At 34.4% G+C, this 18855-nt stretch overlaps 1 protein-coding gene across 1 annotated transcript in view; it reads right to left on the bottom strand.

Moving 5' to 3' along the window:
- Positions 1–18855, bottom strand: part of NUP155 (nucleoporin 155) — a 66029-nt gene that overhangs the window by 42122 nt on the left and 5052 nt on the right. The window contains exons 3-14 of the mRNA XM_046000655.1: positions 18559–18655; positions 16380–16450; positions 11618–11710; positions 10678–10844; positions 10142–10247; positions 9311–9384; positions 8681–8772; positions 6746–6843; positions 6113–6265; positions 5284–5384; positions 2114–2284; positions 265–375 (exon numbers count right to left, since the gene is read on the bottom strand). Coding sequence (XP_045856611.1) covers positions 265–375; positions 2114–2284; positions 5284–5384; positions 6113–6265; positions 6746–6843; positions 8681–8772; positions 9311–9384; positions 10142–10247; positions 10678–10844; positions 11618–11710; positions 16380–16450; positions 18559–18655 — 1334 coding nt within the window. The remainder of the gene's footprint in view (positions 1–264; positions 376–2113; positions 2285–5283; positions 5385–6112; positions 6266–6745; positions 6844–8680; positions 8773–9310; positions 9385–10141; positions 10248–10677; positions 10845–11617; positions 11711–16379; positions 16451–18558; positions 18656–18855) is intronic.

Genomic DNA, 18855 nt, shown 5'->3' with positions numbered 1-18855 from the left:
ACATGAATCTCTTACTAGTATACTTTAATAAGAATTTATTAATAATAGCAAATAAAAATCTGAGTTTATTGTATAAGCTTTACTTATTAATACTGCTCCCAAATATTAGCATACACATAATGACCAATGTAAAGAAAGGAAGACTGCTAAGATTACCTATTAATTACAGTATTTTGATCCTAACTTACATAAAATTCAGGCATTATTCTCATTGTTTTATTCTTTAAAATACCATGATATTTTTTAAAAAGTACAAATAATTACCTGATGTAATTTAAAGAATCTTTCAATCTCTTCTCCATCTCCACCCACATTACTCACAAGTAGATGCCTCAGTTGATCTACAGGTCTAAGTTTATGAAACATAAGACTTCCCTAAACAGTTAAAACAAAACACAACACAACCATAAATAACAGATTTATCATGCATGGCTGGCATCAACTGATCCTCCTATCTTATCTAATAAAATCAATAAAACAAAAAAACCCCTTCAATAATACAAAGTAAACTGGCCAAAAGAACATCTACATTTCAACTCCCAACCTATACTAGATCTATATATGCTTAAAGAAAATTTAGTAAGAAAACACTGCTCTGTAACACACAAAACATATTTGCATTTGCTATCACCATGCATAAAACATAGGTTTATAAAACGTTGTATCTACAGAGCCAGAACTGTATTTATTTTTTGGTGGAGGTCAGTGTTTTCTTATTAAATTTAGAAAGTTGTCATATAGGTTCAAGTAAATACTTACATTTAGAATATGATAAAAGCTGTCCCTCAAACCAGAGGATTAAAGCTAGATTATCCATTAATTATGTTGGTATAAGTATGTCCACTTAGAAAAAATTGAAGCTGGATCCTTAATCATTATCAGGATAAATTCCAAACAGATAGAGATTTAAAGGACAAAAATAAAACTATAACAGTACTAAAAGCAACTATGGGTGAATTTTTTTTTTAAATAAATTCCGGAATGAGGAAGTTTTTTTTTTTTTTAACTACTTTTATAAATCTAAAAAAAAAAAAAAATAACAGAAAATGTTGACTACTTATATGCTTACCTGTATGGGAAAAATCTCAATAAACAAAATAAAATGACATACCAGGAAAAATATGACACTAAAATTGTAAAAAGTTTCATTAATAAAGAGTTTCTATAAATCAAAAAGAAAAAGAGAACTTAGTAAAATAGGAATAGATAGTCCACAGAAAAATAAACACTTGTAAAGACTGTCCATCTTACTCTTAATAAAATGGTATATTGTATTTGGACAGGATGTAAAGAAACAGGCACTCAATATTTATTGATAGTGAATGTATACACGGATATATGAATACAGGGGAATTTGGCAACATCTATCAAAATTAGAAACACACATATTCTTTCGCCCAGCAGATATAATTCTACAGCTTTATTCACATACACAGAAAATGATACACACATAAGGTTGTAGCATTACAAACAGCAAAAAATAATTCATTAACAGGGACCTAGTTAAATAGGGTACATTCATACAAAAGAAAACCTTTCAAATACAAAATAGAATGAGAACGTTCTTTATATAATGATATGGAAAGATCTCTAAAATATATATTTGAGATATAAAAAACAAAGTATAAAACAATGTATATAATACACTACCATTTATTTAGAAATATATTTCATTGTTTGTGTATCTACACCTCTGGAAGGATACACAGATGCTGATGACATGGCTGTCTGTAGGAAAGGGACCTCAACTGGAAAGGAGCTTTTGCTCTGTATACCCATTATACTATTTGAATTTTAAATTCATCACTATTCCAAAATCAAATATTAAAAAAATGTTTTAATAAGTGAGTAGTATAAAAATAAACTTAGGTTATTTTGTTTTATGCTGCTGAACACTGGTACTAGAAATGCTACTTTAGAAAAAATGTAACACTTTATAAACAGTAAGTTCTTTTCATTGCATTTTTGGTAGTTACAAACTATTCCTCAAGAATACTTTTAGGAGTAAACATTCCTAAAGTACTTAATGACTCTATGAAGCAAATATAGCAGAATACTTAACATTAAACATTGCTTCTTTTTTTGTCTCCACGTTAACAGAGTATGTACATACCTGTGCTGAGAGGAGAACAAATTTCTTTGGAGGCAACATGTGCTGCTGTACCACAACTGGCGAGTCAGTTATTGGAATATGATCCTTATTTAAGGGTGTAATTATTTTATCTACTTTCAATTCATCTATTGCAGAAAGAGCCCAGGAATGACCATCAACACGGGTTGTCATCTACGCAAAAGAAATAAACTTTTTATACCTGTTATTAAAGTTACATAAAGCAAATCTTCCAAAAAGGAAAAAAAAATACAGACCTAATTTCTAAGGAAATTTTACAAATTAATAACACATGAATGTGAACATTCCTAAGTTTCTATTTAATGCTCTACAGTCTATTCCTTCAATTAAGCCAGCTTCTATGACAATAATCCTTCATAAAAGAAGGCAAAGGCAAAATTTTCTTAAGATAAACTGTGAATAGTGTTTACTAAAATTTTAATTCTTTTGATAACCAAAAACTGTATTTTACCATCTTTCCAGGATAGACTGGATAGGTTAATACTTACAGTTTGCTGACATTTACATTTTTGTTCTCCTCTGAAGGTTTTGCTTTCTAAGCTATTTTTTAAAGTGTTTAAATTTATAAAAAATTTCAAGCATCTAAAAATGTTTCAAGCACAGTAACTATCCATATGCCCAATACGTACATTCAGTAATTGTTAGCATTTTGCCATACCTGCTTTCTCTTATAGATATATATACATATATAAATCTAATATACATATATTATCTACCTATATATATCTTTTAACTGAACCATTTGAATGTGCTTGATATCATATGTCACTGCCAAATACTTTTGCATGCATCTCCTAATAAGGATGTTCTCTTATACAACCACGATACTGTAACATTAAAGAATATTAACAATAATCTAATGTCCAACCAATATAGAATTTTGCATTGTCCCAATGTCTTTTATAGCTGTTATAGGGAGAATACAATTTGCACGACATTTATATTTGGTAGTTGTTTTTCTTTAAAAAAAAAAAAAAGTCCATATTTGGGAACAATTCAAGTACTATACAAATGAAATGAGATGCTGTACAGCTTTAGCTCAAAAAAATTAATAGTTATCATTTATTGTTCAAATTGTATCATTTATTGTTTCCAGTGTGCTGAGTGCTTTATACATATGAACTCATTAAATCCTACAACAAATTCATAGAGGTAGGTTTTATTACAACTATAATAGACAAGGTAATTGAGAGCCAGAGACATACTAAATCCTTTGAGCCACAGTTTTAAGGAACTGGAGGAAAATTCAAACCTGCATTTCCTAACACTGTGCTCCCATCAGGACAGGGTTCGTATCTTATTCAGTTCTGAATCCTCAGTCTATCACGACACGAGACTCATAATCAGTGCTCAGAAAAGTTTAAAGGAAAGAATTTGAGAAAAGTGCTTCTGGCCTCCATACCTACCTACCACCTGCCCCTACCCCAGCTCCTTGGGCCATGTCAGAAACTTCTAAGAGTCTATTCAAACCACTCCCCCATCCCTAGGGATGGTTTCTACCTCCTCCCATCTATGTACCTTTTCCTGCTCCCCACAACAAAAAGGGCTTAAATTTGAGAATAACCAGAAGTAGTCAGCAGCATCTGGAAACAAAATATCTTTAAAGAGAGGATTCCAAAGGGAGTCTCAGACATTCATACCCTAGTGGACGTTGGTCTATCTGGTTTGATCAGCATCCTCAGGGGGTAGGCAGCATGGGCTATGCAAGGGCATTTAGGAGAAATAAATGGGGTAGAATAGGGGATACCAACAGTGGGAACCAGAGCTAGTCTTCCCTAGCCAAAGCCTTGGAGGTGCTGGACACTCCTTAGCTCCTTTTGTGCTGAGGGCTGAAATGAGCAGCCAAGGTGTGAGACTAGGCTGGAACAGGCAGGGGCTGCACCTCTATCCAGCACCTGTACATCAATTTCATGGAATGTGCGTTGTATTTGCTTTTAAAACACAATTATGTGTTTATGTGTAGACATCTGTATATGCAGGGAAGAGAGATGAAAACAAGATGGGGATAATGTTGGTAATTGTCTCATGTGGGATTCACTTTATCATTCCTCTATTCTTTTGTATGTTCAAAAATTTCTATAATTAAGGGGCACCCTTAAATAAACAAAATCTTTAGGCGGAACTATAAATTAAAGGCATCATTAAGATAAAATTCTAAGGGGCGCCTGGATGGCTCAGCCAGTTAAGTGTCCAACTCTTGATTTTGGCTCAGGTAATGTTCTCAGGGTGGTGAGATGGACCCTTCATCAGGCTCAGCATTCAGCAGGGAGGCTGCTTGAAATTCTCTCTCCTTGGGGCGCCTGGGTGGCTTAGTGGGTTAAAGCCTCTGCCTTCAGCTCAGGTCATGATCTCAGGGTCCTGGGATTGAGCCCAGCATCGGGCTCTCTGCTCGGCAGGGAGCCTGCTTCCCTCTCTCTCTGTCTCTGCCTGCCTCTCTGCCTACTTATGACCTCTGTCTGTCAAATAAATAAATAAATAAATAAATAAATAAATAAATAAACCTTGGAAAAAAAAAAAGAAATTCTCTCTCCTTTTGCCCCTCCCCCACCCCACGTACATACACTCTCTCTCTCTAAAATAAATGAAATACATTAAAAAAGACACAATTCTTTTATTTTTTTAAAAGACATTATGTATTCATTTGTCAGAGAGAGAGTGTGAGTGAGCATACAAGCAGGGGGAACAGCAGGTAGGAGGAGAAGCAGCTCCCCGGTGAGCAAGGAACCTGACACAGGACTCGATCCAGGACCCCAGGATCATGACCTGAGCCAAAGGCAGATGCCCAACTGACTGAGCCACTCAGGCATCCCAAAAAAGATACAAACCTAATCATAACTGTAGTAGATGACCTCATAATTAAATGACTAAAAACATATTTAAATGACAAAAAAGTCATTTCAGAAAATGTATATGCATTTTCGGGTACATTATGAGAAAGATTCTAAAACGATTCCAATGTTTAAAGATATATTTAATGATTACCATAATGACTTCTGACCTCACAGAAGAAAAACAAAGAATTAATAGGGTACACTTCTTTCATATATGATTTCTCAAAATAAATGTTATCACAACATAAAGATTCTTATAATTTTATTCTTTACTTAAAATAATAAATTATATAAAAAATTAAGATTCTCAGGATAACTTACCTGGGTTTCCATCATTGGCTTTTGGAAAGGAAATGTATCATGGTTGACACACCACAAGATGTCATTATCTTCATTTTCTGAAGCTGCCATCAGTAGAATGCCTAGAAGTTTAATACATAAAATCTTATTATATGATGCTAAATAACATGCATCCTTAATGATCCTAAAAATATTAACTACTAACATTAATATGTATAACATACATATATAACATGCATTGTTATAAGTAAACAAGTCACAAAATGAAAAAAAATTAATCCCTTGAAAGGACATATTATCATTGATAGGGTAGAATCAATTAAGTGTTCCAGATCTTATACTTCATTTCTTTCAAGTAAACACTTTTTCATATCTTAAAATTTCTGACATTAGGATATATTTTCCAATCAATGAGCTCATGAATTTAATTGACTTAAAAAAGTATACTTAGTACATTAAAAATATGACTTTCAATCAGTGGTATCTAATATTCAATGAATAGAATTTCATGTACTGATCATCTCAATATATCGTGAACAAAAATATGAAGTTACTAGTGGAATGGCAGAGTAAACCATAAAAGTATCATCTTAGCAATATTACTTGATTTTGAAATATACTCTCCTGTGCTCAATTCCAGCTCCTTCTGCTAACTTATTCCCTTTATACTGACTTTAGTGATATCAGCCTTAAGTCCACTGGATGCTTATAGGTGATAAGGGCATAATTAGTCTAAGAAATTAAAATATTCCAAATTTTACTGGAAAATTTATTATTTTCAAATGGCTCAAATGACACTTTAACAATTTAAAAAATCCAATCTTAAATCTGAAAGGATATCAGAATCTACCTTTACTGTAAAGAGCTTTATGTACTTTTGAAGGTTTTTCCACTGTTGAAGACGCTGAGAATCCAGGAGGTAAGCGGACATGAACCAGTGTCAATGTATTAGGTCGTGCTAATGGTTGTCTGAATGGACAAGTGCTGAAATATAACCTTACACCTGATGACGGGATAAAATTATATGTCAGTAACAGAAAATGAAAGACTTGAGGTACTTGTGTTATTGATGCAATTCCACGGTGAAATACAGACACCTGTTAAAAAGTCACAGAATCACTTTCCTGACTAATCTTAAATCACCATGTGTAAAAACACTTGAAATCGAGTTCCAAGAAATTGTCACTTGGAATTGACAGGTGAATCAACACATTTTAGCAGGAGAAATCTGCAACGAAAAGCCAAGAGAGTCCTTCTTCCTATTTAGGCTCTGTCACGGAATAGTAGCCACTTTACTGTTCCAGCTCCATGAGGAGACAAAACAAGAAGAATCTTCCAATTTTCAAAATCCTTAATTTTATGAATTATTAATATGGCTTGAAAATTGATACAGAAGCAAAATACATTTCTAATCATAAATTTCCAAATCTGAGGATCATCAAGTTCTAAACGCAATAGCAGACATATAAATTAAACAACATACCTGCGTGAGTGACTGCCAATAACTGACAGTCCAGTGATTCAGAATTTTCAATCACTGCTATTTGAACAATTGGCTTAAACACAGAACGATCTATGGTCCTACAAGAAAGGAAAAAAACCGAAGTCTAGTATGCTAAAACAAGACTAACTTCTTAGAAAAATAATATAACAGCAGCAAGAGCAGGCAAAAATCCCTGAATACGAGTTTACCTTGTTAGATATTACCCTTTTCTCAAAAGATCATAAAAGAAGGCTAACTCCACTGGATAAATGGTTAATGAGGAATGGGGGGTTCTCAGAGCATCAAATTATCATTATAAAGACTAACACTAACTAAAAAGAAAGAAAAATGAAACTTTATGATGGAGAAATCTGGTAAATAGCACCTTAACCAACTATTCAAGTGGAAAAACTTGTGATTATGTGCCTACTGATGTAATGCTGCAAGGAGTTCACATCACCTATGTAATACTGGCAAAAACCAAAACAAAACAGAACAAAACAAAACCTGAATCTAATGATTAAAAAAAAAAAAAAAAAAAGACCCAAATTCAGAAATTGGGATAGTCCACAAATAAGACTCTTGCCCCTCCCCACCAAATGTGAGTATTTAGGGAAAAAAGAAAGATGATGAGATATTTGTTGTATATTAATAAGACAAATGACCAATGTAATTCATGGGCTCTGACTGAATCTGGGGAAAAATGGAAAGAAAAACAGCTATGGAAGATTTTTGGGACATTAACATTACATTAAGTAATGTTAATATGAACTGTACAATTACAAAATAATACTACAAAACTACCAAGTTTTTTAGGTGTGGAATTGGTATTGTGCTTACAATTAGGTAAGAGACTTAGGACATGGAAGTTGAAGGCTTTAAGGGTGGAAGTCATGTCTGCAACTTACTTTCAAATAGCTCATAAGAATGAAAGTGAGCAAATAAAGGAAAACAGTAACAACTGCTGAATTTGGATAATTTGATAGGGTGTTATCAGTTTTACCACTGCTCTTCTAGTTTTTCTGTGGATTTGAAAACATTTCCAAAAAAAAAAGCAAAGTTGGAGAAGAAAAAGGAAACCCTTTTAGATTGTCTGCCTTGAGAATTTTTTTGTCACTGAAAAGCTAAAGCATTGGATTTTTGCTAGGATAGGTGAATGCAGCAATGACCTAAGCACATAGAAAACTGAAGTTAAATATGTGAGGTCTTTGTTATGTAAAGAGAATTTCTGCAGCTGAGCTAAATTAGTTGTGATATAATAAGCCACAGCATACAGTGTCTGAAGAGTTGGCTTGTAACTTGGGTACCGTTACTTACAGGAGTCAGACATCAGACAAATCATAACATCCTTTAGTTTCAGTTTCCTCAAGAATACAATGTGAACACAATACAACTGTAAAATTCTGTATTCTCAAACTGCCCCGTGTCAATTATCAGACCAACTAAACTCATACTACGCAGGCCTGTTAAAAGGTTTAAGTGGTGATTCCAGAGTCCTGGGATCAAGCCCTGCGTTGGGCTCCCTGCTCAGCAGAGAGTCTGCTTCTCCCTCCCTCTGCCCTCTCTCTCAAATAAATAAATAAGATAAATAATGGTTGGAGTAGTTATTAGTGGGAAACTTTGAGACATGTAGTTTCCTAGTGACAACTCCTGTAATTGCTTGTACAGACCACCTGAAGCTTAAAAATCCAAGGAAAAACCAAGCTGTACCTTACACTGTAAAAAAATCAGTCTGCCTTATGTTTCAAACCATCCTACATTAGAATTAACATAAGTCTTTCTCTAGGAGCTGTTTCAAACATAACCTGTAGTGTCATCTTCTTCAACATTCCTTACCCTTTAGAGATATTTTGAAGAGGAAATAATTTTAGTATGCTGCACATATATAGTATAATGATATACCTTTTACAAACGAAATGCCTAACAATTAATTACCTAGCAATGTTTCCAGCAGCAGAGACAATAGAATTCTGTGAAACTGAGGCAACTCTGCTCATTCCTTGTCCATCCTGGCCCAAATCATATACCTGTGAATAAAAAATTGTACCCACTTAAACATAACTATAACCCATATACTTAGAAAATAAACTTTTAGAAAAAATTATATTAAATAGACTCTTCCTTTTTAGGGATCCTTTAATTTAGGCACTTTACACAGATATGGAAACATCAGAGATCTGAAATTTCATAAAGAAAGGAGCTCTAAAAAGATTTTTTTAAAACTTAACATATAATGTATTATTTGCCCCAGGGGTACAGGTCTGTGAATCATCAGGCTTACACATTTCACAGTACTCACCATAGCACATACCCTCCCCAATGTCCATAACCCAACCACCCTATCCCTACCTCCCCACCCCACAGCAACCCTCAGTTTGTTTTGTGAGATTAAGAGTCTCTTATGGTTTGTCTCTCTCCCGATCCCATCTTGTTTCATTTTTTCTTTCCCTTAAAAAGTTTTTTAAAAAGCACACAGCTCATAGGAAAAGGTAAGAGTAACTCAATCTCTTCCTTAAAAACAGGGATGTTCTTACCCCCCTTATATAGTAGTGTATTAATACTTGCCTGTATTACTCCTTTCTCAGAACGTGTATATAAAATGTTTCTAGAATTATCAATTGCAATTTGAACAATAGGATCTAAAAATAAGACAAAGAAAAAAACCTCTAAAGATTAATGAATTAAACAGAGTAGCCATTTGTAACAAATTTAAATTGGCTGAATTAGAACTTTGCATTTAGGGGCTTTCTCTTGCTTTGCAGGTAAGTCCTACGATATTTGCATGAGGAAAAAGGTAAGAAGCATTTAAATCAGACAATATATGAAAAAAGCAGACACCAAATACTGTGACTAGATGAAGAGCCTCACAAATAAATAACTGTCTTTTTAATGAATTTTAAGCCAAATCAAAACCAAGGTTCTTCATTCAACATTTAATGAATGTCCACTATATGCTAGAAACATAGGAAATAATTATACTCAGTGCATTCCTTCAAGAAACTTCCAATTTAGTTTAATAAATTATTGTGTGAGGGCACCTGGGTGGCTGAGTCAGTTGAGTGTCCGATTCTTGATTTTGGCACAGGTCACGATCTTGGGGTCATGGGATTGAGCCCACTGTTGGGTTCCATGCTCAACATGGATTCTGCTTATATCTTTTCCTTTGCTTTTCCCTCTGTTCCCCCCCCCCGAAACTCTCCCTCTCTCTCTCTCTAATAATTTTTTTTTTAAAAAGGGAAGAATAAAAAGAAACCTTATGAATACATAACAAATGTTATTTATTTGATAAGACATTATTTAGACAAACTTTCAGTTAAGAATGAGAATTTCTGAAGACAATGTTAAGCCAACAATTCTAAAAAATTCTGTTTGCCAAATTTATTGTTTTCTACTTACCATCTTCTGAGAATGTGAATTGTAGCAATGAAGGAACAAGGAAAGAAAGTGCGCTCTTTGAGTGGTTTATTTTCCTACATCTTTGGCTAAACCAACCTGCTTCTGCCTTAAGAGGAAAAATTGAAAGAAGAAAGACTTGTAAATACAGATACATTTGTCATAGGAACTAACCATATTCCCACATATACAAACATCCTCAAATCTTAGCAAACTACAAATAATTGTAAATAAAGTGAGACATACTATTTGGAGTTAAGTACTGAGTTTAATCTTTTAAGTAATAATAGAAAATGTAGTCAGCCATAATCAAATCACAACTCTCAATGAAATCAGCTATTTCAAAACCTCCTAGTGCTACGTTAATGAACTCAAATTTTACTTATCTTAAAAACTCTTTTATTTGAAAGTTTTAACTGTATGTTTGAATACTTTCCTTAAGAATATATTAATGTGCTTACATAATTAGAAACAAAAGTACAGTCTATCCTTACTTTATCCAGAGGGAGGAAAAATATGTTTATAAATGCCAGACTTACTTGGTATGCTACTTCATATAAACAGCCATCTTTTCCAGCCAAGAAAATTCTGCCATTATCAGTGGAAGTTATTGTTAAAAGGTAGGTATTATCAGTGGGCAGAGAATATAATGGATCTGGAAGCAACTGCATTCCACCACACATACTGTCATTAAGAACGCCAGAACCTATATTTTTTAAAGAAAGAATACAGGAATCAGCTTATCAGCTTTTTTAAAGGTTGAAACAATCACTGCATTATCTTCAGAATTGGTATTTTTACTGAATTCTTTTTGACACACCCAAAAATTTCTATAACATATACCTTTAAATTATTATAAAAAGTCTGATAGAATTTATTCAAGTTAAAACCTATAATATGTACATATATATTTTAAAATTACATAATATATGTTTTATATATATAACATCGTAAAATATCAATCGACAAACTATCCTAAATGATTAGATCTTGGGAAAGAACCCAAGGACTTGATAGTAATAATCACTAATCTGAGTCACTGAAATTCAACATTATTTCACCCAAAACAGATGCCAGAACGCAAGAGAAACCACTGAATGTACTAATAATAAACTGAGGGCTTCTTATGTTAAAGGACAGAATAATATATATTTCAGTGTTCCTATATTAAAACGGTCATTCAAAAAAACAGAAACAAACTGAAAGCATTACAGAAAAACTCACTAGTGTCAATTATTTCTCTTCTACTACCCTTTTATATTGTACATTTAAGGAGCGCACATTGATATGATAAACATATTCAAAATACTTGCTTGATGGAGCTGCTAAACCCGAAAGATATCATACCTGTAGGGAAGTATTATTTTCCTATGAACAAATAGTCTGGAAAGTTAAGTTAGTGAAAAAAATTAGCTTTTAATTATATTAAATTGCCTAACGTATTTTTATTTTAAAAATACTACATGCGGTTTGCTATACCTGTTTGTAAATTAGCATAGCTAAGTCCAAGAATCACTATATCCACAGGGGTTGCCAAAACCAGGAGATGTCGTACATGAGGTTGAAAGATGCCTAAGATAAAGCAGACATGGGTTAGAGATTATTCAAAAAAAAAATCCACTTCCACTATTTAAGCACTGATCGACTAATGGTTTTACCATTAAAATGAACTAGTGACCAAACAGTATATGAAAAATGTGTCTGGCTGGTTCAGCTGGTACAGTATGCAACTCTCGATCTTGGGGTCATGACTTTAAGCCCCACATTAGGCGTGGAGCCTACTGAAAAAAAAAAAAAAAAAAAAAAAAAAAGAACATGAAAATTCTGAACTCACTTTAGTTTTAATGTTAAAGTATTACTACCTCAGAGCAGCATAATTCACAGTACACCAAAGGTGGAAGCAACTCAAGCGTCCACCAATAGAGGAATGAACAAACAAAATGTGGTGGGTGTGTATGTGCGTACATACACATATATGTATATATGTATGTGTGTATACACACACACAGAGGAATATTATCCAGTCTCAAAAAAGAAGAAAATTCTGAGAATACTACAACAGGAATGAATCTTAAGAACATTATAAGTGAGGGGAGTCTGAGTGGCTCAGTCAGTTGAGCCTCCTGGATTCTTGATTTTGGCTCAGGTCATGATCTTAGGGTGGTAAGGTCAAGTCCCACATTGGACTCAGTGCTCAGTCCAGAGTCTACCTGAGATACTCTCTCTCCCTTCCCCACACATTTGTGCTCTTGCGCTCTCTCTCCCTCTAAAAATAAACAAAATCTTAAAAAAAAAAATCGTAAGTGGGGCGCCTGGGTGGCTCAGTGGGTTAAAGCTTCTGCCTTCGGCTCAGGTCATGATCTCAGGGTGCTGGGATCAAGCCCCACATCAGGTTCTCTGCTCAGCGGGGAGCCTGCTCCCCCCACCACCGCCTGCCTCTCTGTGTACTTGTGATCTCTGTCTGTCAAATAAACAAAATCTTTAGAAAAAAGAAAAAAAATCACAAGTGAAAAGTCACAAAGAGATAAATATAATTCTACTTTTATCAGGTACCTGGAGTAGTCAAATTCATGGAAACAGAAATGAGTTTATGCTAAATGAGTTTCCCAGATGAATTTATATATCAAAACCAGATAATTTATAGTTTCAGAGGGGACATTACCAAGTACACAATTTTTTTTTTTAATTAATTCACATGCTAAGGTACAGTTTTTTTTGTTTGCTTGTTTAACATTAAAAAGTATGCATGGGTATGAGATTCTATGTATAATTACTTAATACCATATCATAATAATGTTATACTATCCAAAAATAGTGTCTTATTGACAGTAATAAAAGAAAATATATCTTATGATTATGGACATCTCTTCACGTGTATACCTTTGGCCTACTTAAGGGTATTAAACACCATGGAAAGTACAACAAAACTTACTTTCACAGATGAACATCAAGGGGCATAAAAGACATTTTTTAAAAAAGATTTTATTTATTAATTTGACAGAGATCACAAGTAGGCAGAAAGAGAGCACAGTGGCGGGGGGCCGTGGGAGCAGGCTCCCTGTTGAGCAGAGAGCCCGATGCGGGGCTCGATCCCAGGATCCTAGGATCATGACCCGAGCTGAAGGCAGATGCTTAGTGACTGAGCCACCCAGGCGCCCCTGTCAGCTCTCACTTATCTAAAAAGTGCATTTTATTAGAACTTTTTAGAAATTAACGTTAAGTTATTTAGGTCTTTGGAACAGTTCAGTTTGGGCTTCTGAATGAAAAAATTTTAAAGTTTTGAAAAAGTTTTGAAATAGTTTAATACTTGTGCACAAACATGAACACTTAGGGTCCTTTGGTAACACGTCTGTTTTTGCTTTTTTTTAAGATTTCATTTATTAGAGAGAGAGAATGAAAGAGAGAAAGAGAGAGAGAACACAAGTATGGGGACAGGCAGAGGGAGAAACAGACTCCCTACTGAGCAGGGAGCCTGACACGGGACTCCATCCCAGGACCCCAGGATCATGACCTAAACGGAAGGCACATGCTTAATTGACTGAGCCACCCAGGAACTCGTTTTTGCTGCTTTGATGAAAAAAAAAATTCAACAGAACCATAACCCACTGCATTTTATTTTTTATTTTTTTAAAAGATTTTAGAAAGGCATGCTTTGGCACCAAAAACTTGCCCATTGGAACCTTCAACTTCTAAGGCAACTTCAATGACAGTATGAATTGATGCCCTTTCAAAGATGTTGGTTCAATGAAAATATAAAGTTCTCTTCTACTGAAAAGTCCACTGACTTTCCAGAACTAATTGACTGAACTTGAGGTAGGAGGTTTACTGTTTGTTATATTTATTTATTTAAAGATTTTATTTATTTATTTGACAGAGATCACAAGTAGGCAGAGAGGAAGGCAGAGAGAGAAGGAGGGAAGCACGCTCCCTGCTGAGCAGAGAGCCTGATGCGGGGCTCGATCCCAGGACTTTGGGATCATGACCTGAGCAGAAGGCAGAGGCTTTAACCCACTGAGCCACCCAGGCACCCTGACGTTTACTGTTTTAGACAAGGAAAGACCATTCCAAAAATAACTTCCAGGAAGGAGTTTACACATGATTTGAATTTGGTGGCAGCCCTAGTTGGTCATACAGATGAGGTCGAATGACTCATAATCACTAATTACTCATAATCACTATAATGAATAATGTCCCAAAGCCATAATTCAGCTAAGTTACCTCCCTGGAAGATGCAAATGAAGCTAGACAACCACGTGACTCTTTCAATACATGGAAAATGCTTCCCTGAACTCAGAAAAGTGTGATTAACTCTTGTCAATTTCTCTGCAGACAGAAACCTGCAAATGCTAGAAAACACTGAAGAGCTCTATGTTTTATTCAAACGATCATAAAATTGAAACACGTATTCATACTCTTTTTGCCAATAAAGCAAACTCTTGCCAAAGAGCTGAACTTAGAAAACAATGACTTTAAGAGTAATATTTTCCTGGAACAGGCAAAATAAGATATGGACTTTATTAGCTTTAACATTATGTTCGAGTTAGAATTTTCAGTGCTTATGGATAGCAACATCAGAGTTGTTTTATAATCAAGGTGGCTCATTCTGTTAAGTGTCTGACTCTTGATATTGGCTCAAGTCATGACCTCATGGTAGTGAGATCCAGCCCGAGTCCAGCTCTTTGCTGGGTTTGGAGCCTACTTAGGATTCTCTCTCCCTTAGCCCCTCTGCCCCCCACTTGCACACTCTCTCACAAAAGAAGAAAGAATTGTTTCATTATCAAAGATCACAACTTCGTTGCCATATCAAAGACTCGTCATAATTTTAATTTTGCACTGAAGTTTATGTTTGCGTAGAATAAAATTTTACTTTTTTTAAGATAGACAATGTATATTTATTAAAATACGAGCAGGGACAGCCCTCCATTGTTACTATGAATAAATTTTAGATAGTAACTTTTCTTTTTTCTTTTTTTAATTTTTTTTTAAAACATTTTATTTATTTGACAGACAGAGATCACAAGTAGGCAGAGAGGCAGGCAGAAGGAGAGAGTAAGGGAAGCAGGCTCCCCGCTGAGCAGAGAGCCCAATGCAGGGCTCAATCCCAGGACCCTGGGATCATGACCTGAGTCGAAGGCAGAGGTTTTAACCCACTGAGCCACCCAGGCACCCCGATAGTAACTTTACTTAAAAAAAAGATGTATTTATTTTCAGAGAGCACATTTGGGAGTGAGCACACATGAGCAAGCAGGCGACAGGAGCAGAGGGAGAGGGACAGTCTTAGGCACACTCTGCACTCAGTGTGGAGCCCCATGCAGGGCTCAATCTCTTAACTCTGAGATCATGACCTGAGCCAAAACCAAGAGTTGGATGCCTAACGGACTGCACCACCCAGGCGCCCCTATGAATAAACTTTTTTTTTTTTTAACTTTTAATGTAGAAAAGAGAGATACATATCTCATGGTGAAGAATACCTTGAGGTTCTATGTTAAAGAAATAAGTTTCCAATGTAATCATGTAAGCAGTGTATAAGATTGCATGTTTGCACCATGTGAATTAGCATTTCAAAGCAGCTGTGACCTCAAAAGATTTTATTTAGGCCTTACAAACAATTTTATGTACTATTTCCCATTGTAGGAAGATTTCTCATACTTCCAAAAAAATGTATATTAAATTTAAATCAATCTATAATTGTCATTAGCTCTGATAAAAAATTCTGGCACAATGAAGTTGACTCTTAAACAATGCTTGCCACTTCTTTAAGACTTATTCTGAACTCTTCATTTCTATTGGCTATCAATACTAAAAAAACACAGAGATAAAAATGGCTTTTATATTAAATTCAGTAACTGATAAAAACGTATAATGCAAAAAATTTAAGTAATTCAACAAGAGTAATAAAAAATAAGCAAAACAAAATTCAAAAATTATAGTTTAACAATTCTATTTATTAAAAATAATTTTAAGTAAGCTCTATACCTAATATGGGGCTTAAACTCATGATCCTGATATTCAGAGTCACATGCTTTACCAACTGAGCCAGCCAGGTGTCCGAGTGTAACAATTTAAAGACAAACTCACCTCTACCATTACATGAATAAACTGTTAAATATTCCTAATCACTATACATATTTCTAATTAGAATTCAGACCAAATTTCAAAATTTCAACTATATTAAAATGTGCTGTTATTTAGTTCCATGTATATACATATGTAAATTATTCATTACATTTTTATTTCTTACCAGGTTTTGGTTTCACAAGTCCCACAGCAAGAATGGTCTCACTAAGTCCATCAAAATAGGCAAGGTCTCCTCTGTCAATAGTTAAAGAAAAACATGTCATACATATAAAGAAAACAAAGTTTTATCTAAAATGTTCTTTAGGACATCAGAATATAATGAAAAATAAATCAGCAAACAAAAGTGTTTCAATTCCAAGATCTAGACACACAGGCGTATCTAAGGCTAATAAGCACAAACCAAGGAATGCTGCTCCCCACCCAAACTTTCCCCCAACCCAGGTTGCAAGGCTCAAGTAACAGCCATTCTACTGCTGGGGCAAGACCTCTTCAGAAAAACAGACTCACGGGGAAAGAATAAGGTTGAGAGTAGAAGAGAAACATTGAGAAAAAATCTCTAGCATCCCAACCTGTATCCTAAGTGCAAATAATTCTACAGGAATTTGAAACCTATGGTCCACTAAAGGTAACTATAGCAATGACAAAACCAAACTCAGCTCAACTCCCCATTATAAAGGCTTAACCTGCTACGCCTGTTTCTAAGGATAAACACTATTTACTGCATTATCCACTGTCCTACACATGATATCTAGCTTTCAAAAAATACATGAGACACAAAAAGCACAGGAAGAAAAAGCCTGTCAAGAAACAAAGTAATCAACAGAAATGGACTCAGCTATGACCTTGATGTCTAAACTACAGATAGGAAAGTTAAAATGAATAAATCTGATTAATATTGTATAGGTGCTAATGGAAAAAGTGAACAATATAAACAAACAAATAAGGAATTTCAGCAGAGAGGTGAAAATTACAAGAAATAAACAAGTGAAAATATTAGATATAAAAAGTATAGCACAGAGAAAGAACATCTCGTAAGAACTTTTGAAGTAGACCTGACAGAGCTAACAAAGGAATCTGTGATCCTGAAGTTGGGTCAATAGAAATTGCCCAAATTGAAACAAAAAGAATAAAAAAAAAAAAAAAAAAAAGAATAGCAAAACAAAAATAGAACAGAGCATCCAAAACCTGTTGAAGAACATCAAACAATCTAACAAATCTAACAAACAAAGAGGGAGAGTGGGGCAGGACAAATATTTGAAGATAATCACTGAAAAATTTCCAATAAATTCAATATTTTATTATGATGGATATGTTAGATGTTAATGGAAATATGCAAATTTTCATTAAAGGGAAAATCTTTTTTAGGGGAATTATTCTTACATTTATATATTATGTAGTTTTTTGGCATTTGATTTTCTTAAATACACTCATCCTAAATGAAGAGGTTTTATTCCTTAGTATCAAAATGACCATGTTACAATAACACAACAAACTAAAGTTCAGGATATATGAAAAACAATCACAACCGTGTATCATTGCTATTAGGACTACATAATAATTCAGTCATAACTCTAGCTATGAAAAGTTGTAATCGAAAAAAAGCAGTAAACAAAAATGGTTATATTTAAGCTACAAGTTCAAGTTGTCATTTAGTGTCACTTCAACTCAATGATACAGTGTATATGTGTATACAGATGTTTTAGTTACCCAAGGAAAGAGTAACAACTACATGGGCCTTCCTTTCATTAACCCACTTAACCCCCTATAGATAATATGACAGAGCACTGGTAATAAGCCAAAATTTATTTACAGAAAGCCAGGTGAGATACCAGATCAATAAGCTTTATTTTAGCAAGAATATCTTGGACCTTCACTCAGACTATGACATACATTCAAATGTAGTTAAAGAAAGATTAAGTTCCAGACCAACAAAACTAGTTAGTCACTTCAGTAAGTTAAGAGACTTTCAATGCATAGAAATGCATCGAAAATAGAGATCCTCAAAACGTCAAACCATGTCTCTAAAAACTACTGATAGGCTATTTTACTGGGACGATAAGAGCTTGGCAACTAGACCCCTGCTACTCAGAGTGGTACTTAGACTGGCAGCATCACCGGGAGTCCGTTACAGTGTAGACTCTAGAGGCTCACTCAGAACTACTAAAACAGAACCCACACAATTTTAACCCCCTACCCAGGTGATTGGTATGCATACAGAGAAGCACTTATCCAGATGTTAGATGAATGAAAGAGAAACCAGCTTCTGATGGGTAGAACAATAGCTGCAGTTAAGATCATCTAAATTCTAACCATGCTACAGCAAACCAGCATTAAATACATACCCATCTTCATAGTTCCACATGAATATGTCACTGTCAATTGTGAGCCAAGCTCTGTTGATAGGAGGAAACACGCCCATCATGCAGTTACACTGCATATCTGAAGTAGTGTGGATGTAAGGCAAAAGATTTCAATCTTATCTTTCTTAAATTTGCTTAGATTTTGATTTAAAATTTATGATTAAAAAGTCACAACCTAAACACTCTTTAATAGAAAGAGAAAATATCTTAATTTCTAATGAGTTTAATGAAAAACATAGCCATGACAGAAATAAACCTGCATTTTATAATTTCTAAATA

This window comes from Meles meles, chromosome 3 (assembly GCF_922984935.1).
Source record: "Meles meles chromosome 3, mMelMel3.1 paternal haplotype, whole genome shotgun sequence".
Lineage (NCBI taxonomy): Eukaryota > Metazoa > Chordata > Mammalia > Carnivora > Mustelidae > Meles > Meles meles.
Note: the sequence above shows the minus strand (reverse complement) of the source record. Positions and strands in the feature narration are given on the sequence as shown.